Source organism: Hydra viridissima, unplaced genomic scaffold (assembly GCF_058129835.1).
Source record: "Hydra viridissima isolate aposymbiotic clone 2 unplaced genomic scaffold, HvirCarnegie_v1 scaffold_11, whole genome shotgun sequence".
NCBI lineage: Eukaryota > Metazoa > Cnidaria > Hydrozoa > Anthoathecata > Hydridae > Hydra > Hydra viridissima.
Genome location: NW_028324310.1, coordinates 5,242,482 through 5,266,181, shown reverse-complemented (window position 1 = coordinate 5,266,181; position 23,700 = coordinate 5,242,482). Strand labels below are relative to the sequence as shown.

At 28.1% G+C, this 23,700-nt stretch overlaps 1 protein-coding gene across 1 annotated transcript; it reads left to right on the top strand.

The window, feature by feature from the left end:
* Positions 1 to 1,486: 1,486 nt before the first annotated feature.
* On the top strand, positions 1,487 to 23,298 carry LOC145191099 (transmembrane 9 superfamily member 2-like). The gene is made up of 21 exons (XM_090066541.1): positions 1,487 to 1,667; positions 3,523 to 3,590; positions 5,591 to 5,651; positions 5,826 to 5,864; positions 6,010 to 6,137; positions 8,624 to 8,759; positions 10,606 to 10,733; positions 12,821 to 12,947; positions 13,108 to 13,187; positions 13,300 to 13,411; positions 17,234 to 17,366; positions 18,008 to 18,069; positions 18,220 to 18,277; positions 18,828 to 18,885; positions 19,282 to 19,383; positions 19,987 to 20,044; positions 20,128 to 20,181; positions 20,431 to 20,528; positions 22,206 to 22,317; positions 22,417 to 22,588; positions 22,677 to 23,298. Exons 1-21 carry the CDS (start codon positions 1,539 to 1,541, stop codon positions 22,742 to 22,744), a joined length of 1,983 nt encoding a protein of 660 aa, XP_089922667.1. The 5' UTR covers positions 1,487 to 1,538; the 3' UTR covers positions 22,745 to 23,298.
* Positions 23,299 to 23,700: the final 402 nt, after the last annotated feature.

Genomic DNA, 23,700 nt, shown 5'->3' with positions numbered 1-23,700 from the left:
GCTAATATTTTTGAAAAAAATTAAATAAATCAGCCAACTTTGAATCAGATTTTTATTTTTGAAAACTTGCAATGAAAAACCGTCTTTCTAAAACCAAGGAACATAAATTTTCTAAAGAATGTCCATTTCTTATGTGGCATATCATTTTTCGTAGGCTGTAAAAACACTAAAAAAAAAAGATGTAGATCTTTTTATTTAGCAACGCTAGTCATTAGAGGCTTATTTTAACTGAACCTCGGCTCTTGTGGCTAATGTGGCTCTTGTGGCTAATTGTGGCTCTTCATTAATGGCTAGCAGTTCTTGTAGTTAGATATACTAATTCGATTGGACCGTTTCAGAAACTTCGATATCTCATGATAATCGCCCCTTTAAGAGAAATGGAGTAACTAATCAGGAAGCATATTGACGTCTGCTATTTTCTTTCTTGGCCTAAATCACGTCCTAGGTAGGAATGGCTTATTTCAGAGAATGTGACTTGCGATAATTGGAAATGTTTAATAAAGAACACTTGAAAAAAACAACAACAAAGGGTAACTATGGTTTTTGAATAATTTTTCTGGTCCAGCGTCATGGAAGGAATTTTATTTCTGCCTTTTTGGTTTTGTTTTGATTCTCATTTCAGATTTTTTTAACATTATCTTGCACAGCCTTAATTGTACTTATAACTTTTCATACGTATTGTAAACTACATTTTACTTCAAATCAACTACATTCTCTCGACGGAGCTTCGAAGAAGAAAAAACGTTCATAGAAGAGTAATGCTAAAAACTAAACGACATTAGTTATAAGCAAAGAAGTTTGCTGGATCTACTATGCCATTTATAATCGTGATAATGAAGTTAAACAGAAGGAGTAAAATTAAGCACAAGTCGCATTTTTTATGGACACATGAGTCATGTGCTAATATAAGATACGAGACATTAAAGCTTTAGCTAAAGATAAATTTTGAATTTGAAGTTTCGTTGAGGCAATTTTAAATAATTTACACTAGGTCGTGGCATAGAGCTAGTCAAACCTTAATAATGTGTATAGTATGTCAAAGAATGTGTAAAGGAATGAAAGAATCCCTATCGATTTTTAAGCTTTTACAAACTCATGTCGAGTGTCCTTTGATATTAAAACCAGTCACATCATATCAACTTAAAATCAAAACACGGTGCAATGCGTGCGATAAGGTGATGTCGTAAAATATAAAGCGTAACCCAGTCCTTTTTTTCCTATTTTGTGATAAACTTGCACAAAAAAAGCGATCGTATATGTTAATATTAATAGCTTGTTTCAAGGCCACTTGCTATGCATGGAAATAAGATGTAGCTAAACTTTTTCATTTAAATCTATGTGTTTTTGGTGTATATTAGATTTAGGTTAGAGTCATAAAGCTTTACGCGATTACGAGTAAATGCTTTGTTTCCGTTTTAAAGTAGTGTATACTCTAATATAGTTACTAAGGTAAAAGTTGAGTCAATTTTTATTACTTTATGAAAAGTTTATCCTTATTAATTAATATTCTTTTAAAAGTATCAGGAATAGTAAAAAGAATGGGTTCCAAATCACTCTTACTTGTCATAATGTTGACACTCGAAACATATATACAGACATTTTATCTTCCTGGCCTTGCTCCTGTCTCATTTTGTAAAAAAGATAAACCTGGTGCTGACAAATGTTTAGTAAGTATCATTTCAGTAATTTGATGCAGATGTGCTATAGTTTTATAATATATTAATGCACCTCCTATTGGATATTGTGAAAGATTGTTATTTAAACTTAAGAAAATTGCTATTATGATTTTTAACCAACAACAACAAAAAAATAATTCTTATTTCAAGTCGAAGAACATTAAAAAGACACTAAAATACTATTATTTGCCATTTTCTCAACATAAGTAATATAGATTTTAAAATTCAAAGACCACATTAGAAATGTTAGTCAGATTGTTTTTTATTGCTTAAAATATATTTCAGGTTTATTTTAAAATATTTTTTTAATAAACTTGAAATACATTATGAAATACGTTAAAAAATACTTAGGTATTCAACAGGACAAAAAACTTTTATTTAGACATAAAATTTAATAAGTTCAAAATATAAAAAATAGTTATTTTAAAATAACAAAATATTATACTACTGTTAGATAAAAAGTCAAATTATGTTCACAAAAATCAAACTCAATGTGATTTTTTTTTTTTTTTTGCAGAATATTTTTTTAAAAGAAGTAAACAAGTCTTTACATTTAAACAGTAAGATTAGTACTACTTAAAAGCAGTCTTTACTTTCTCCTCTACTTTAATATTACCTTATTTGAATAATCATTCTTTTTGTATTGCATATAGATATCTATTAATTTGTTGGTATGCTCTGAGGTTTGTCCCTATAGTATAGAAATTAGACACAAGACTGCGCTCTGTCAGAGTCCATAATGTTTATGTAATTAATGCAAAATGTATAGGCTTATACTAATTTTCCTGAGATTGGAAACAAGTTATTTAAAGGTCCTCCTGCATTATATCCTTAAAGATGTCTGATTCAATTTTTTTATCTAACAAATAAATCAACATGTTCCATATACAAAACAATTCAATGTATCTGTAAGTAATTTATACTCACTGCACCAACATAAGTCAATAAAAAAAGGTTTTCAACTATTTGTAAAAATTTAGTTGTTTTTTTTAAAACTGTACTAAATGATCTGAATAAAGTCGGTTATCTTGGCTAAATTTCACAAAAAAAAAAAAAAAACTACATGGTATTAAGTAAAGTCAATTGATTCAGTTATGTAAAAGTTCATACAAGTTAATCATAATCCTTTTAGACTGAACACTGGTCAGGTAAAAACAAAAGTTTCCTTCAAAATATTCAAATGCAATGCAAGCATGGCAATAAACTTAAAACCAATAGTTGAACATGGTGGGGGTTCCATGATAGTGGAGGGTTCTAGGACTGTTTTTGGTATACTAGAACTAGTTTTAATAGAACAGGCTAATGTTTATGCAAAGATATCCATAAACAAATTTTTCCTCTCAAGTATTCAACAATTTAACATCAAATATGAATTTGTTTTTTTTTTTGCACAAAGTGTGAAGCAATTGTCATCTAAAAATATTCAAGAAGTTTTAAAGCAGCTAAATCTCTTAATCCCAATAAATAAATAAATCTATGGAATGATTTAGTTATAAAATTTCAGCACATATTTTTATCAAACTGAACAATCTTAAGTCAACCATGGAATGCAAATTAAATAAAAAAACTTGGCACACAATATTTATGAATTGATGTAGTTGGTTTATTACTTTGTCAGTATGCTTGCCACTTCTGTGTCACTGCTACCCATTTTGATTTGAAAAACAAATTTCTGAAATTTTAAAAGAAACTTTTTACAACCTTTAACTTTTAATAAAAAATAGGGAGAAAAATGCTCCACTGCCATGGAGCATGTTTTTAAATTATGCAAAGTTTTTATTTATGCATAAATGATTTTTGTTATTGATTTAAATTTGTGTATTAAAAGCTATTTTTCTTTATTTAGACCACAATCAATCTCTATGTAAATAGTTTGGACTCTGTGGATTATATAATTCCATATGAATATAGCAGGTATAATGCATAAAAGTATTTTCTTTTTTTTATAAGTTTCTCTGAAAAAGTTTTAAAGAACAAAGATATTTTGTATTTTACATATGAATAATTTTTTAAATACCATGATTAATTTAATATAGAACTAATGATTTAAATAAACTAAAATGATCTAAAATGAACAATTAAATGGTACATTATATTTTAAAAAGTAAAAATTTACAAAGAAGTTATTAAATAAAAAATTAAGTATGTTTTTTTATTTGATAAGACTGGCAAACTTTTTACGAACATTAATTGTAGAGAAATAATTTTTCATTTGATAAAATTGTTGAACTTTTAGTAACTTTACTATGAAATTGAAATGATTGAAATCTTTCGTATTTGTAGAGATTTTTTCTGTCGTGTAGAAAAAATTTCTTTATCTAATATTTTTATGGCCTTTTGAAAAAAAGAATTTAAAAAATCTTAATATGCCTTTTATTATTTATAGGCTATTCAAATAAGGATACTCTGTATTCCTAGTATTAAAAAAATGTGATACTTTGTATTGGTTTTGCTAAAACGTTGATGACCAAACCTGAAATGTTTTAGCTATCAATAATTGTGATTTAAATTTCATCAATCTATGCCTAAAGAGTTTCTTTCATGCAGTTTAAATTATATTGGCAACTTTTGACAGTGAAACTAGATAAATGTAAATCATGTAGTAAATCATGTTTTCAATAAAAGCAAAATAAATTTATAAGTGAAAATCTCTTTAGTATATAATATTTCTTTAGCTGGACTTGTGGTGTCAACATTTTAAAAAATTTATCAAATTAATTACATCTTGTTTTGACAATTTTTATTGGTGAATAAATTATGTTCAACCCTTCTGTAACTTGTTTATATCTCTGTTCTGTAGACTGCCATTAACCTTATTGCTCTCAAAGTTATACCACCAGTTTGTAACTTCTCATTATCAGGGTATATGATCCTCAGAATTATATCTATACCATTTTTTGTTTTTTGTCACCATCATTCAAATGGAGCGGAGCATAGTCTGCATGCTGGACTCATTTAGTGACAAATGTTGTACTGAATATTGGCATTACAGCCTCACTTGACTGATGTTTTAGAAGATTGATTTGATAAAAAATATGTTTAGCACCTCCAGGAAACCTGTGTGCCATTTTAATCTTAAAGCATGTTGGCATGTTTACAGCATTAAAATACAATTAGGTATTTTCATGATCAACTTTCAGCTATTAATAAAAATTTGTAATGATTGATCTGACAAGCAAAAAAAACACAGTAAATTAAACTTTTTTGCAAAGAGGCATAAGTTTTTCTTGAGCTCTTGTTATTGTAGTCAGTAACTAATTTAGTAACATCTATAACTAGCCTTACATCAATCCAAGAAGTTGTGTACTTATATAATTGGCATGATTCCCCTGCCCTCTCCTCTGATGCTGAACTTCATTTTGGAGAGAAACATAATTGTAGTTTAGTGTCCCTGTCTTCTGTGACTCTTCTTTGCTTTCTACTTCCTCTATCTGGTTAAGTTTTTACTGAAACCTTTTTTCCTGATCATTACTAGTTTGATATCTTTCATCCCTTTATTTGAACTAGTGATAAGACCGTAAAATTTTCAGTTTGTACAGCACAAATATTTTTTTGGTCAAATTTTATGGAAATAAATCACTATTTACAATTGAAAAAGTTCTCATACTTCTCTTTTGAATCTTTTTTGCCAGCCTTAACAAGTCTTTTGCGTTTCTTAACATCAGCTAACATAATTTGGTGTGGATCCATTTTAGATGACTTCTATTTCATCAACCTAAAATTATTATCAAGACTAAAAGTTTATGTTTTTGATATTTCAAAGCAAATACTTTTATAAGTGATATTTCTGTAACTATTGACTTTTGGCACAGAAATGTTATAAAGTATTTAAAGTATTTTTAAGTTAATTTTAATTTTTTTCAACTGGTTTTTTTAACATCCTGTGATGTAATACTTTCTGATTGATTTTAAAGATTTGACTTTTGTGAGGATCCTGATAAAACAGATACATCTCCATCAGAAAACCTTGGGCAGGTATCTTAAAAATACTAAAATTTATGCTAAATTCTTTTTTTTTTTTTTTGCTTGTTTTTTTCTTTATGAAAACTTATGTACATAGATAGATTTACTTCTTAAAGGTGTGAGAGTAATTTTCCAAACTGTTTATCTGTGTTTTATGTTTATTCTCTATTCATATAAATTATGTAGGTTGTATTTGGTGAGAGAATCCGACCTTCACCATATAAGGTATGCATAACTCATTCTCATGATTTTTTATTTCTGGAAATAAATTATTAAACCTATTACTATCTATCACTTTTTGCTGAAGTGTCTCAATAAGTTTTGAATATCTTTTTTGTTCTCATATCTTTTTTATTTAATTTGAATTTAGTTTGCTTTTGGTGAAGATAGAACATGTGTCCATGTTTGTACAAAGACATACAAAAAAGATAATAAAGAAGATGATGAAAAACTTGAGTTCTTAAAAAAAGGAATCATGCAGAACTATCAGCATCACTGGTATAAATAGATTTTGCAAAATATATGTAATTATTAGAGGTGTGCAAAGTTCGAACTTTCGTATTCAAATTTGACTTTGAATTTGAAATTTGATTCGACTTTAAAAAGTTAACTTTGATACTCTCGAACTTCAAAGCATTTATTTAGGCGTAGGTCAGAATCGGCTTCTGTTTCAAAGCTAATGGAAAATTTTTAGTACAAGTGCTACAATGACAGAAAGTGAGTGAAAAAGTTTGATTTGGGAATATAACAAAAGACGGAAAACAGGTGATGACATAATAGGAATTTGTAAAATTGGTAATTGTAAGCCGCCACTTAAGTGGCCAATGGGTGTTAAGAGTAGTTTGCATACACATTTTCAAAGTGTACACAGCAAAATTTTTGTCGAACTTGAAGAGAGAAAAAGAAAGTTTGAAGAAGCAACACAGAGCAAGAAAAGAAAAACCAATAATTCTAAACAGGCAAGAATTGATTCTACCTTTGCTAATCAGGCAGTTTGGGCACCAAGCAATCCGAAAAGTATGGCTATTACTAATATTATCTGATGTATGATAAGGGTAGACTTGTTGCCATATGATGTTGTAGAAGGTTGAGGGTTTAAAAAACTCATAAAAATCTTGGAGCCTCATTATTGAGTACCAGCTAGAACAACATTTTGACAAATAGTAATACCAAAGTTGTATCAAAACTTGTGGCAAAAGACCTCCCATGAAATTAGTGTGATCTCATTGATTGCTCATTGTTTTCATTTACTACAGATCTATGAACTTCACATGCTAGTGATCCATTAATCTCTTTCTGCCTGTGTTACATCAATGTTGATTTTTACTTGAAATGGATTGCTTTGGAAAATAAATATTTTCCAGACAAACATACTGGTGAGGCTATTCTTGATGCGCTAGATAAAATTGTTGATGATTGGCAATTGCGACATACTGTTCCTATTTATGCAGTAAAGGATAACGACAGTAACATGAAAAGTGCAAATGAATTTACCTCAGACATTCACTGATTTGTCATGTTTTTACCTCAGACATTCACTGAATTGTCATGTTTTGCACATACTCTTCAGCTCACCATTCATGATGCTGCCAATTCACAGGATGGAATGCAAACCATGCTTAGCAAGGCTTACAAGATTGTGTCTCATTACCGCTACAGCTCACTGGCCTCTCAACAGCTTCATAATGAACAAAGACTGGGAAGAGAAGAAAAAGAATTAAGTAGCAACAGAGATCAACACTTTGCAGCAATATTGGAGTGAGTTTGGCAGTAGTAGTTGTAGGATATCAACTGCAGCAGTAGCTGCAACTGCAACAGAAGGGAGGCCATTACATGAACATGAACCAACAGCAGCTGATCAAACTATCTAGCAGCAATAGCAAGCAAATTCTGTTTTTAACAGTAGCAGTAATCTGTGGTGTGATTTAGACCATATGACTGTGATTGCGGCAGCAGCCAACAATAATAGCAATACAATCATAGCAGACATTGCTGATGAAATGAAAGTTTATTTGGCTGATCCTCTTATTTCAAGAGAAGTTGCTTGTCCTCTCAAATGATGGCGTGATGATAAGCTGCATTTTCCAAAACTGGCCAAACTCAGTAGAGCACTCCTTGCAATACCAGCCACATCGATAAATTCAGAAAGATTAAATTCTACATCAGGAAATATTGTCACTAGAAAGCATTGCAATCTTTTATCAGAACATGTTACAGAACTTACTTAATGCATGAAAACTTGTGAACTCTTCTGAGCATATGATAGAATTTTGGATTGGGTTGGCATTTGAGGCTGAGACTAGTTTGGAATTTTGTTTCTTCTAAAACTTTTGTTTAGTCATTTTATTTAGTCATTTTCTATTTAGTGTTTCTTTTAAAACTTTTATTTAGTCATAACTCAGTGATAGTCACAGCCATTGATTGATCATCGACACTTGAACTTGTCTGAATCTGTTTTGAATTTTGATTGTTTGTTTTGTCTAAGTCTTAGGCCTAGTCAACTATCATAAATCATTCATTTTTTCTATTTTTTAATGAATAAGATAGAATCGGTCATAACTTTACTTTTGGCTTCGTTGCATTGCAGTGTAACTAATAGGCCTAAAGAATAAAATATCAGCAATAGGCGTAAGTGAATGATAATAATTGCACTTGAAAGTTACAGTTACAAATTACATTTACAGTACAATACAAGGCAGAATTAAGAAAACAGTAAACAGTCATTTTTAATTTTCATCCATATTTCACCTAGAAGTAGCCTATTAGACATACATTATTTGATTCAAATTTGTGAATTTTAATTTAAATTTGATTAGAAGTAAAAAAAATTGAATTTGCACACCTTTAGAAATTGATGTTACAATATCCTATATTGCATGAGATGAAATATAATAATACCTTTAATCCATCAAGAATTGTTTGGTATATCAATCCCTATTGTTGTAATGAATTTTTTTAAGGTGCATAAATATTTTATTTTAAAGGATTGTTGATAATATGCCTGTTACATGGTGTTATGAAGTTGCAGACACAGAAAATAAGAAGTACTGCTCTACAGGATTTCCAATTGGTTGCTGGGTTGCTGAAAATGGTGATCCAAAAGATGCTTGCGTTATTAGTGTATGTTTACATTTCTTTTTATTGGTATTTACAAACACAAGTCTTCATGTACGCTCAGCATTGTATAATAATATATACTTAGTTTTCCCCTGTATATTTTTACATACTTCCCCTGCATATTGTTACATACTTCCCCTGTATATTTATATATACACTCTTCCTCTCTAGTTAAGTATGTTAAGTTTTTCCTTTAGATATTTATCTATACTGGATTTTTATATGTATATTTATGTATACATGGTTTTTCCTCTAAAGAAAAAAGGCCCATGACAATTTTTCTGTTAATTCCTATAAAATATAAAATAATAAACAGAAACAAACAAACAAAAAATAAATGCTAACTTTGTAATTTGATTTCTTATGAGATAAATTTTTTTTTGGGAAGGTTTTGAAAATAAATTTTATAAAATATAATAAATTTAATTGATTAATTACTCTGTCCAAAAAATTATGTACCATATTTTTTTAATTATTATATTCATCAAATTAACTAAATACTAGGTGAACTAATACTATCCCATGCTTCTGAAAATTCCCTAATGAAGTCTTCTTTTTTTTTTTTTGGAGGGTTTTTTCAGATGGCCTGGTCAATAGAATCCCAAGGATATTTAATTGGATTCAAGTTGGGAGATCAATGTGGCTAGTCAAGTCTGTTTATCTTGTTTTTCTTATAATCATTTATTTTTGGATCATATTTTGATATCCTCTTGAAAGGTGTATTTTCATCCTAGTCCTAATTTTCTTGTTCAATCTTGGAGGTTTATTTGCCGAATCCCAAGATATACTTCCTTTACATTGATTCAATTGATAAACTCAAAGTATCCAACTATAAAGAGAATCCTAAAATTTTTTAGGATTCTCTCTATAGTTGGATACTTTGTTTAAATTTTTTAGTTTTAGAGCTCTTTCTTTCTTTCTTCATACTCGCTGCTGGCAGTCAGACCTGGAAATATTGACTTTTGACTCATCTGATCATATGATACTTCTCCAAAAGGATTCTGGCTTGTCAATATTAGATTTACTGGCTGCTATTCCAATTTTATTTTCAATTTCTCTTTAGATTTTTGAAGATTTAATGTTTCTTTCTTTTCTTTAATGTTGCCTTTCCAGTCATGGATAATCAAATCACAATTTGGTAAAGGCACATGTTTTTTTGTCATTTCCATTTGTTATCTAAAAAAGCTTTAAACATTTAGAATGATGCAGGGTAATTAATAGTTAAATATGAATGTTAATTTATAATACTTATTAAATTTTTTGAATGAATTTTTTCACACTATTCTAATTGATAATTAAAAATATTGTTGCAAAATCCCATACTGAAGTTTAGCAACAATGTTTTTAACTATCAATTAAAATAAATTCTGCACTCTTCTTAATTCTCAATCAAATGACACAGTTTTAAAATTGGGTTAAGTGAATGCATGCTGAGACTCAGATTAATTTTGAAGAATACTGTATACTTGGTTTTTCCTGTGTTTACTTATATATACTGGGTTTTCCTATGTATTTTTCTAAGAAAAAAAATTGTCAGTTTAATAGATGGTTTTAAAAATAATTTACTTTCTTGCTTTAAAGAGTTATGCAAATGTAATGAATTTTATCAACAGCAAGTTATTTTAATGAAGGATACTTTTACACATTTACAATGGATATAAAACAATTTTGTTTTTAATGAATATAAACTTTTTTCTTTTAGCTTAAAAATATTAATTTTAAAAACTTGTGATTTTCTTCTCTTTTTTTTTTTGCTTTGTTTTATATTAGGGTTTAATTGTTGTTTTTTGTTGTTTTAAAAATAGAAAATTTAAATCACTAATAAACTTATATTTTTAAAAAATTTTAGCAAAAATTCTCAGAGAAGAACACATACTACTTTTTTAACCATGTCATTATAACAATCACCTATCATGATGGCAATAATGAGCAGTGGTCTGGTGCTAGACTTCTTTCTGCTAAAATTGAGCCAGTTAGGTAAGGTTTAACTCATAATTACTTTAGTTTATACATGTAAATATATAAATATTTTGATATGTAAAAATGACATGATATTTAAATACCCTAATATAAATGCAAAGTTTAAATACAGCATAGGTTAGATTAAGATAATACTAGTTACTAATATAATTCCTAATATTTAAAAAAAACTCCCTAAATTAAAAGCATATTATCAACTAGTTGATAATATGCTTTTATTAGTTGATACTAGTTAGAGATATTAGTTAATAATATGCTTTTAATTTAGGGAGTTTTTTTTAAATATTAGGAATTAATATTTTAAAAAAAGGAAATATGATTAATTTTTTTGTTTGTTATTGATGCAACAAATTTCAAGAACTTAAATCTGAATTTTATGTTTACTAATTCACCAGACTTTTTACATTACCAAAAATAACACCATAGTTATATAGGTATGAAGGTGAACAAATGATATCAACTTTGAAACTCTGCAAAAACAAGATTTTCCTGATAAGGTAGCACTAAGGAAACTCTTATCTTAAATCATCAATAGGCATAAGAAGTTTTAATAGGCAAAATAACATAAAAATTGTACACTTAAGGATTGAAAATGCTGTGAAATTCTTTGATAATACAAAAAGTTAAAGTTGTCCAATTTTTCTCATTTACACCATTATTTTTTAATATTCTTATATACACTTTAAAATATAAATGTTTGTTAAAGACAAGTTTAAGTTTTTCCTTGAGGGCAAGATCTTTGTTCCTCAAAGTGTGATAAGCAACAAAATTGCCGAAATATTATCCTCCAACCTGCTTGTATCATAACTAATGCATGAAACTCTGTCCTATTTAAATATCAGTCACTGTTTCTATATAAAATGTGTTAAGAATTTGTTAAATTATAAATGATAAATAATAAAATGATTCCAGATATTTTAATTTTTTCTGTACCTGTTATTGATATATTCAATTTGAAGTCCTTAAAGTTTTAGGGAGAAGACATTTGCTGCTCATTGGGAAAAATATCTAAAAATTCTGGTTCTGGGACTTGTAACAATCTTCTCAATTGATTGAATGTTTTTATAACATTTATATAGAGAGAAAAGCAATTTTTTCTTTAAAGAAACAGAATTTAGCCTAGATGTAAAACAATTTTTAAAAAAAATTGGAAAGATTTTTTATTACATAAATAAAAAAAAAATGAAGATATTGCAAATAAAATTTTTATTTCAGATTTTAGCCGTAGAGCTATCTAAGTGAAACAAAAATAAAGTTTTTTTTTAAAAAAATTGTGCTTCATTCTCATATTTTGCAATGTTCAATGAAATGTTGCATTTTACATGTTAAGTGCTTGATGTTATCTAAATTTTTCATATATTTAAATTGTCTTTGCATTTAAAAAATGATCTTTATTCATCCATGTTTTAAGAATTAAAATTTTGATTGTTAATGTACAGGAGGGGGAAAAAATATAACGCTAAAATTTAATGTTTTTGCAACAATCAATGACAATTAAACAAGTTCTAATCTTTTGATTGAAGATCATTTTCAATTTTATTTTTCAAGTTGAAGCCGGGTGATTTTTACCAATGAGTAATTGAAAATGAACGTTGAACGTCAGAACAAAGTTGTAAATAACAGAATGATCGATTAAGTAGTTGTTAACTTTTATTGAAAAATAAACCTTTAAAAATTTTTAAAAAAGCTGCGGTAAGTTGTAGTTGCAAACTCGATGTTACAAATAAAAATATAAAATTCACCAAATCTTCAGCAATAAAATTATCTAAAGTTAAGCAATCCTGCATATAAGATAACATTTGCATATATTAATTCTATGTTAATATCACAGAAGTAATAATTAAAAAAATAATGGAAAATAGTTCCAACTCTAATTTGGAAAAGAAAATAAAAAATATGCTTTCAAATAATACCTTTAAAAGGATGCGAATACTTAAAAATAATCATGAATGAATGATGAATGAATCTAGATATTCTGAGAATAATAAGCAGTTATCTTTTTCCTACTCTCGAGTTAGTTCAGAGGCTTCATTTTTTAGTTTAATTAGTGTTGTATTTTTGTAATACACTATCTTTTTGTTTAGTATTCAGCATGACTATAGCAATGATGTTGTAAAATGTTCAACTGTGCAAGCCAAAGGTGTCAGTGGAGGAAAGAATGATAAACCAGAGGGTATAAAAATATCTTACACCTATGACATTAAGTTTGAGGTAGTTTTTTTTAAATTTATTAGCTTTATTAATTTTTTTTTTTTTTTTAAATTTTATTAAATTTATTATTTTTGATTTTGTTAAATTTTTCTTTTATAACTTCAAAATATGCAGTTTTAAAAATTTTTCTTTTTTTTAATTTTTTCAAAATTTTATTCAGGTAAACAATGAACTAAAATGGGCTTCTCGATGGGATTACATTTTAGAATCTATGCCTCACACAAAAATTCACTGGTTTAGGTAATTTACAAATTGTAGAATAGTTAGGTAATTTACAAATTTACAAGTTGTGTTAATAAACCATGTGAGTTCAGTGATGAATGTTATTCCAAGAAAGATCTCTTCATTTTAGTATCATGAATTCATTGGTCATTGTTCTTTTCCTATCTGGTATGATTGGCATGATTTTGTTGCGAACTTTACATAGAGATATATCTCGCTACAACCAGCTTATAGATTCTGGGGTATGTAAAGAAAATTTTATATTTTGAATATATTTTTAATTTTAGTTTTAAAAAAATATTAAATTTTTAAAAATTTACTTTAAAAAAAAGGTCCCTTCATACACCACACTAAGAAAGAGGGAAGCAAAAACACAAAAATTGAAAATTTGGACTTTTTAACTTCATAATCTTAAATTACACACCCAATAAAACATGGAAATACCTATTTTAAGTATTTTACATTATCTATGACCAGATTCAAAGTTCCTGAACTGCGATTACAATTATATATTGTAATAAGATAACTAAAAGGTTTAGATTTTAAAAATTTGTGATTTTCTTGATATGATATAAGAAACTTTTATTAAAATCTGTTAATTCTTTTTAAGAAAATGGTTTTAATATAAATTTTTTAGTTGTATATTATCCTGAGGTTCACATCCTCACTCACTATAAAAGTAACTTATGTATGTTCACTCACTATAAATTATGTAACTTATGTATGTTCACTCACTATAAAAGTAACTTATGTATCAACTCTTAAGTGGTTGAAGAAACAAATGAAGAATGAAATGAAGAAACAAATGTTCTGAAAAAGATATAAGAATTAAGTACATTTTATGGGTTTCTACCAAGGAGTTTAGAACTTTGTTTGTCATGTTGAATTTCGTTTATCATTTTATATTAAAGATCAGTTGAATATTAACAAACATTTAAGCTGAATTTTAAACAACAAAACATTCTGTTCTGTTATACCTGTGTATGCCTAGGCAACAATAAAGTTGATAAGCCTATTTGTTATTAATTACAAGTGTTTTTTTTTAGCCCAGTCAGAATATTGCAGTTCTCCTTCATAACTAATAGAATATTGCAGTTCTCCTTCATAACTAATAGAATATTGCAGTTCTCCTTCATAACTAATAGAATATTGCAGTTCTCCTTCATAACTAATAGAATATTGCAGTTCTCCTTCATAACTAATAGAATATTGCAGTTCTCCTTCATAACTAATAGAATATTGCAGTTCTCCTTCATAACTAATAGAATATTGCAGTTCTCCTTCATAACTAATAGAATATTGCAGTTCTCCTTCATAACTAATAGAATATTGCAGTTCTCCTTCATAACTAATAGAATATTGCAGTTCTCCTTCATAACTAATAGAAGGAATTGTTTTTTGTTCTTGATTGTGTAAAGCTTGTTGTACTCATTTACCTTCTCCCCTATGTCATTTACTATTCTCATGCTACTGACTGTGGCCTTGACAGATTGATATTTTTTATTAGCTGGCCATAACTCCACATCTTTTTTGAGAAAAGTTGATAATAAGTCTGATGGTGAAAATCCATCACTGCTCTCAGTAATAAAGTCTTGAAAGTTCTTCGTGCCAAAGTTAATGATTCCCTTCAGTATTCATTCTGTACCCTGTGTTTGCAGGGTACTTACCATCAGATATTTTGTGTCGTCTGTTACACTATCATCAAAGAATGCTTGCACAATAAAGTCCTTAGACAAGTACTATAAATGTCCAAAAATCTTTATTATAATATTAAAGACTACTTGATTCTGCTCCTTGTACTTGTTACAGACAGTATCAAAGAGTATCAGTATAAAGGAATGTTTGATAATACTATTTAAAAAGGCCTCCAGTCCAGGATAAGAGCAATTGTTTCTTGTGTAAAATAGTGTTTTGGTGTTGATGGGAAACAAAAGTATTTACATCTGGTAATCAATATATTCTCCAATATCTGGATAAATCCATTATCTATTTGAATTTATTGACCTCAAAAAGTTTGTTCACTATGGTCTGTTCTTTCTGATATTTGATAGGAAATGATTTATCATGAATGAAGTTAAGAATGAAGAGAAACCTTAAGTAATAAGATGGTACTCTGTTTCAACTGTAAAAGGAGGCCATTTTGAATTAAAGTGTTTTTAGTTAACATAAGTATGTGTTAAAATTTCTTTAATCTTTTTATGTTAGAAGTATATTTTATAATAAATTTATATGCTGCATCCTGTATTTAAGTAAATAACTTCCGATAGATTTTTAAAAAGAGGATTATTTAAAGCCATAGAATTTAAATTTAGTGTTTCTCCACAATGAAATTTTTTTTCCCACTGCTCAAAGTAGGCACAGGTGTACTGACCAAAAGTTTGCACTCCCTTAAATGGTTCATGTATTTTTGCATGAAGTAACTTGAATTTTCAGAGACATTTTGTGAATAAAATATAGATGTTAACATGTAATATAAATAAAACTAAGAAACAACAACTATGTATGGTACTTAAAGTTTCATGCCTGTCGGCAATCATCAGCCTTGAAATACCAGAAAAATCAGATTTGCAAACTTTTCAAATCTGGCAAAGATATATACAATTGAGAGCTTTGGACACCACCCAGAGATCAGCGACGTAGATTAAAAAAGAAGAGACTTAAGGATAGACTCTTGAGAAACTTTGCTGTTACATATCCCACCCGTTTGTAAAAAAAAAAAAGCTCAGTTTTAGAAGGTGCAGTTTTTTTCAACATAAACATTCGGGTAATAATGACATTTTGTTATACAAGTTTTTGAGCATACGCAGGCAAAAAATATATATATATGTATATATATATCATATATATGCATATATATATGTATATATGTATATATATATAATGTATATCTGTTGGTGTTAAAAATCTATTTCTATTTACACAAAAAGCCTAATCTCTCACAATATTGGAATCAGTAATTTAAGCCAGTTCTTTTTTTATAATCCACCTTGGGATAAACATATTTTTGAAGAACTCTGTGTAGTCATTGTTAGATTTTTCCAGATGTTAAAAGTCCCAGGAATTGTTTTCAGATATTAGACAATGATTTAAGATAATTGTAGTCTAATTTTCCATTAGAAACTCAATGGGGTTCAAATTCAGGGTTTGAGGTGGCCATATCATAATCTGTCGAAAAATGTTTGACTCTAAATTTTCTAGTCTCTATGTCCTTTCTTTTTCTCTATACATTCTCTACGTACTATTGCAGTGTCTTTTTTTTTCTATACATTCTCTACATATTATTGCAGTATCTTTTGGCTCATTATCCTGTTTCAGAACAAAACTTTTCTCAGTTAAATGTAGTCCTGATAGATTTGCATTAATCTTCAGAACATCTCTGTGAAAGTCTTTCTTCAGTATGCCATGGATCCTAATAAGGTCACTGTCCCACTTGATCAGACTTTGTTTTGCTGTTGGAACAATATAGGCTGGTATTGTATCATTTGTTTTTTAGATCTACATCATATTCATATTAGTAATATATATCACCTGTTACTTTTTTTTTTATTTTTTTATTTTATTAAAAAAATCATACCGATAAAGAAGTTATAAAATTTGAAAATTATAATGCAAAAATTTATCACATAAAGTATGATAATTATATAGTACAATAATGACTATTTGTCTTATACAATCTTATAACATAACATTTATTTAGCTTGTAAAAAGTGTTTAAATTACAGTAAAAAATGATTGTCTTTAATTAGTTTAAGTTATTCACAGAATATATGCAAATATATATGTAAAGTTGTATATATGTAAAATTACATATATGTAAAGTTTTATATATATGTAAAGTTGTATTTATGTAAAGTTGGTTGAATCTAAAATTTTGGTTTGTAGTGTATATATTAGGAGTTTCTTGAAAATCATTAAAGTGCACAGTTCAATCTCAATTTGAATTCCTTGACTCCAAATACCTTTATTTTGATAGTAAAATAATATCAAAACTAATTTTTTTGCTCACTTTTGGTGCACCCTGCCCCATCATACATGAATTTGTTTAGATTTCTCAAATTTTATAGGAAGATGCACAAGAAGAGTTTGGTTGGAAATTAGTTCATGGGGATGTTTTTCGACCACCTAGTCAAGGAATGTTTTTGTCTGTGTGCGTCGGAATGGGGATGCAGATTGGTATTATGGTCTTCATTACATTAGGTCAATTTTTTTTTATTTTTTTTTTTTTTTTTATTACATATAATGAAAGTGTGTTGTAGTAAAGCAGAGTACAATAGAGAACAGCAGAAAACAGCCCTTGACTTATATAAATTATAAAGTTTTTTTTAAGTTAAAAAAAATAGGGGATCAGATTATACACTTACATATATTTTATTTTTTTTGGGAGCCATATGTGGTGTTACTTAAACAATATCTGCTTTCTGTATTCCTTTTATAACAGGTTAAATACCTTTTTTATAACAGGTTAAATACCTTTTTTATTATGAAAAGTGAGTTACGAATATAGCTAATTCCTGTTCTAAAAAATATACAATCACAAATAGAAAACTTTATTTTTTAGAAATTAGTGATGATTTTACATATGACAAAAGTAATAGTCATTTTTAATTCAACTTCAATTTGACATCAGAATAATGCTGTATACATTGGAATAAATATAATTCTTTTTAGTTTTATGTAAAGAGAAAGTTTTAGTTTTTACATTTCAAGAGTACAGTGATAAGTATGTTTTTAGATATTCTGGAATTATGAAACAACCCGGCCATAATCATGCATCTCTTCAGAAAAACTTTGCTTTATCTAGATACTTGTTTGTATTACATTACTGCTCTTATTTATAGGATTTGCATGTCTGGGGTTCTTGTCTCCAGCCAATAGAGGAGCTTTAATGACTTGTGTTTTGGTAAGATTTTTATATAGTGCTAATTTGTTAATTATCAGCAACTTTGAAATGTTATGATTCCTTATCCTAATTTTTTTTTTTTTTTTTGTTTAGTTAAATATAAATTATCAAACTAATAATATGAATGTAAAATACGTCTTACTTACGTAGGTACTTTTTGTGTGCTTAGCTGCTGCAGGTGGATATGTTTCTGCTAGAATTTACAAAAGTAAGTTTAAGTTTATATTTCCATTGAGTTAAAAGTTTTTAATTTTTTTAATTTAAAGAGAATCTATTACATTAAATTCATTAGTTTGAAATAAAGTTGAAATTATAGATTTAGTAGTTGCTACCAACACATAAGTTGGGCTCTATTTACAAAACAAAGTGAATAAAATTAAGTGATTATGCACATCTTTTAAACCTTTTCTGAATGAAACATCTTTATAATGTCAACTACTTTAAATGTTGCTAAAAGCTTTAATTTTTAATGAATTATATCATAAATTTAATTTTTTTTTTTCTTATGTAATGATTACAGCATCATTTGATGTAAATTTGTCTTGATGTTAGCTTGATTTATTTAAAGAGATTTTTTGAGATTTACAACTGAGGGTTATATGACATTAAAGTTGTTTAAATTTCTGCATTGTTTCCCATTTCAGCCAAAAATGTGCTTAACACACCTGTTTCCTTTGGACTATATTACTATTTGATGCCACTAATGCATTTTTAAATGGATTATTGGTTAAAGTGTTTAATATAAACTTTCTTTTTAGCACTTAGTGGAGAGCGTTGGAAGACAAATGTTATTTTGACTGCTTTTTTTTTTCCGGGGTAAAGAATTTTTAAAATTTATTGTTATATTGAAGCAACTGTGTGTATGTTTGTGTATCAGGCTTTAGGCAGGTAGTTCAAGGAATCAACAGACAACAGTGCAATCTGGTTCATTTTCATGAGCTGGGTTGTTGTTTTTCTTTGCTGCAAGAAACAGTTTTCTGTTTAAAATATCCCTTTTCTAATTAATTGCTTTTTTTTTAAAATTTCCGCATTTATATTTATAATAGTAAAGCGCCATATATAACTTTTTACATTTATTATCTGGTAGGATATTTTTATGGAAAAGCCATAAACTGTTTTCTTATGAAGATTTTCTATTAGTTTTTTTATAATAAGGACTAAAATTATTCATATCTTAAAAAAGGTTGTATGATAGCATAACTTTCTGTTTAGCATTGTTTTTGGATTATTTTTCATCTTAAATCTTGCACTTTGGGTTAAAAATTCTTCTGCTGCAATACCATTTGGCACTCTTGTAGCATTGCTTGCTCTCTGGTGAGTTTTTTTTTCTTTCAACTTTCAGTTAATCTTTCATAACTAAACAAACATTTGATAAGGATGGAAAATTTTTTAGATTTGCAGTTTTTCTTTTTTGTAAGTTTTTCTCAATTATATATATACACAAATAGTTTTAGTTTTAATGACTTTTTGCATGTCAACACAACTTTCTGCAATGTAAAGAAGGTGTCTTATATTATTTTTATTTTAATATTATTATTTGAGTTTTAAATATCTAACTTTTAAAAAGTTGCAATTTTTTATTTGTGAAGCAAATTTGTGAAAATTTCTATAAAAAGTGGTTTGTATTGTTTACTTATCTACGTTTTCTACTTTTTTATTTACTAATGTTTTCTACTTCTTTTACTTATCAATGTTTTCTACTTTTTTACTTATCATTGTTTTAATTTTTAAATGTTAATTTTCATGATTAAAAGATGTTAACTCAATAACTTATTCAACATTTTTAAGCAACAACATTTTCTAAAAGCATTCTAAGATTGTAAAATCAACCTTCCTCTGGATTATTCTCAAAAAAAAAATTGTGTTGATAAATTATTTTTTATAAAATGATTATAAAATTTCAAGTTGATTACATAGGTTTGGTGTTTCTGTTCCATTGACCTTTCTTGGAGCATATCTTGGATTCAAAAAACCAGTAAGTTTGTTAGATTTATGAATGTGTATAGGGTAGGGTTCTACATATATAGATATTAGCTTATTTCTAATGGTTATTTTTAGTCAATTGAACTGCCAGTTCGCACCAATCAAATACCTAGACAAATACCACAACAAGTAAAGTTTTAAGACTTTGTTAATCTTTTTTTTTTTTGTTCAGTGAAATTATCTTACAAGTGAAATTATTTACAAGTGTATATTTTGCAATTGTATATCTTATAAGTGTATATTTACAAGTGTATAATTTGCAATTGTATATTTTACAAGTGTATATTTTATATGCAACAGTTCAACAAGGTATATATTAAGTGTTTTGCAATATATATTACTATAATTCTTAAAGGATTTTAAATGATAACTTTTTAGAGCATTTATACTAAATCTTTTCCTTGCATTGTAATGGGAGGAATCCTTCCGTTTGGATGTATCTTCATTCAGCTATTCTTTATCCTTAACAGCTTGTGGTGAGTTTTATTTTGGATTTGTTGAGAACTGAAAACTAGGCGTTGCATATCGGTGTTCAACTAACAATGCCTCATAACAAAAAAAACTTTAAATACCTCATAACTTACAAAAACTTTAAGTGAAGTATTTAGAAGTATGTAAAACTCCACTCTTCATATAAAAACCTTGTAAGTCAGAGATAATGCTAAATCGAAACACCTCTTAATATAAAGTGATGAGGTATTAATAGAAAATCGGCAATGAGTGGTACCGATAAAGTATGGTTATTATCATGCTTTTGTTACGAACAATCAGGCATTTGTCGTAAGTATTTCAAGTGACCATTTTACACCGTTTAGCAAAAAAAAAAAAAAGAATTCTGTTTTCAGTCTCCATTCTAATGACTATTTTCTAATTCTTAAAATCGAATAATAACTAAAAGCTTTATTTTTATTTGAAAAAATTTTTACAGCAAGATGTATTGACCTAGCAAAGAGTAGCATGTTTTGCTAAGTAAGGGTAGGCACCAGGGGATGTTCACTTACATGGTTCATAATTGTTTATTCATAATTGCATGCACATTGCAGCAATACAGCACATTTGTTTTGATGTTATGATGTTACGAAAGTCATCTTCCAAGTGAAAAAAGCTGTTAGAAAAACGAACGTAATTGTTAAGTATATTTAGTAATGTTTAGAAAATATATTGGAACCGTAGTTTATGTTGGTTTATCATTAATAGTTATGTTCTACTTAAACTTAATATAAAGTACTCCCCATGGTGACGGATGGTCCGAAAGTGGCATCAAGTTCATTGATGACTCACTCTGCTATATTTGCTGCGAATTGATCAAAACAGTAGGTAAAAAATTGCTTTGCTATTTAAGGCTCTGTGGAGTTTGTGCAACTTATCTTAAACTACCTTTTCGAAATCAAGATAAAGACTGGGCCCTTCATTTCTCGTGTAATAACTGCAAAAAACAATTTAGAAGGTAATTAAGTGCAATTCAGAAAATTGAATTTTTCTAAAAACCTGTAATTTCATTCTAATAGTTACAAAAGCAAACTTGCAGGTAAAACTTTTTTAAATTACTAATGTGGAAAAGATAACAGATATGTTAAACCCAGACTTTAAAATTTTGTCAATTGGTGTAATTGGAAGCAATCGGCTCCGAGCAGGATCAGATTATTACCGGATTATTAACTGATCTTTAGCGGTTATGAAGAATTTTAGTGATAAATCGTACATGCTCGCTTGGGATTTTAATAATAACGTTTGGTTGGTTTCTGAATGATTTGATTGTTTCATTTTGATTCTCATGCCAACAAATGTGATTGATCATTTAAGGATGTTAGATCGTTTGTAATCTGTAATAATCAGCGAGTTTTAACGATCCTGTTCGTTACTGATTACCTGAGAAACAATTTAAAACTCAAGTGTATATGTGCGATTTTTAGCCGATCGTTCCTGCGCGCCAGATGATCAGAATCAGATAATCATGCTTATAACTAATTACTTGAAACACCCCCAGACACGAATATCATTAATCGCTGATTGCTCCTACCCTCAAACGATCAGCTATTAATTGATCCTACTCGTTAATGAGATAAGTGTCGATTACCTGGTAGCTATTGCGATTACCTCTTACCTTACGGCATTTAAGTAACTAATTATCGTTTTTTTGTGTATCATCTTAGGTCACATCAAATTTATTACATGTTTGGCTTTTTATTTTTGGTTTACATCATTCTCTTAATAACCTGCTCTGAAACGACTGTGTTATTGTGTTACTTTCATCTTTGTGCCGAGGTAAAATTTTATTTTGAATTTAATCGTCGTTTTAATCGTCATAATTATAAGCTTTAGATCAAAAACTATGTCTAAAATTTTATCTTAAAAATTATGCAGGATTATCATTGGTGGTGGCGTTCATTTTTGACCAGTGCTTTTACCGGAGTTTATTTATTTGCTTATTCCGTACATTATTTCATGACCAAACTATCCATCTCTGGTCACACTAGCATCTTTTTATATTTTGGATACACCATGATAATGGTATTGCTGTTCTCGCTTCTCACAGGTGCGTTTAATTTTTAAAATCATATTAAAGTGTATCTATTGTTTTAAAAATGATTATAGTTTTACAGAGGTTTCACCTCTATGTTTAGGTACCATCGGATTTGTGGCCTGCTTTTATTTTGTTTACAAAATTTATGGTGCTGTAAAAGTCGACTGATTTTCAAATAGTACTTTTTATCAAAACTTATTTTTTATGAACTTTGCATGAAAATGACTTAATTTCATATGAGAAATTTAAGCATTAAACTAATGCCGCAAAAGTTCGGTACTTGTTTGCACAATGTTTGGTTAACATTTCTTCTATGTGGAAATTTTTTTTGTTTCGCTTATTTCTTGCAGCCTTTATTTATAAAACTTTAGTTCTTTGTTATGGGTAGCTGTTGCTGGGTTATTGGTATACAGATAGCTCCTCTTTTTTCTTCACTAAAATTTTTTTGTGTCCTTTTGATTTTTTTTTTTTTTTTTTTTGCGACTGATAAGGTTTGGTTTTTAATACTAAATTATTTAAAACTAAATTCCCTGGTTATTCTCGAAATTTTTGTTACTATTTATCGCTACACGTTGCGCATCTTGTTTTTGAAAAACTAAAGTTTAAACATCCTACGTTTGTTTTTGAAAATAGATTTGTATAATACTGTGATCTATTTAAAATGTAAAATGGAATTATTTTTTCACGCCGCTTTTAATTAAATTTTCACTGATACAGTTCGAGATTTACATCTTTTATTTTTTACATCTTCTATATTTTGATTTCACATGATAAACTTCACTACATTTAAATATGCCTTTCAACATTATAATGCCCCTTGCTTATTACACAGCCGAATTTTTATTTCGAATAACGAAAACTTGTCTATGGTAGGTCTGATGTTGCAAAAGTTGCTACGGGCAAAAGTCCGTAACAGCTTTGTAAAAGCTACGGGCATCAGGCCTACCGACAACGTTTGGGTAGAAAAAGATTTAAGGTGTAAAAAATTATTTTGTACATATGGTTTTTTTTTTTAAGGCAATAACCTCGTACAAAAATTAAAATCAGTTGTTTAACAAATCTGCATTGTTAGTAAAATGAAAGAATATATTGATCATTATCTATATCTTAAACTTATAGAATGG

What these genes read in the sequence shown, in the direction of transcription:
- LOC145191099 (XM_090066541.1), top strand. Translation starts at nt 1,539, where the DNA reads ATGGGTTCCAAATCACTCTTACTTGTCATAATGTTGACACTCGAAACA. An exon ending in ACAAAAATTCACTGGTTTAG is followed by an intron (nt 13,188 to 13,299) that starts GTAATTTACAAA and finishes TCTTCATTTTAG; the next exon opens with TATCATGAATTCATTGGTCA. An exon ending in TTTATCCTTAACAGCTTGTG is followed by an intron (nt 20,529 to 22,205) that starts GTGAGTTTTATT and finishes GTATCATCTTAG; the next exon opens with GTCACATCAAATTTATTACA.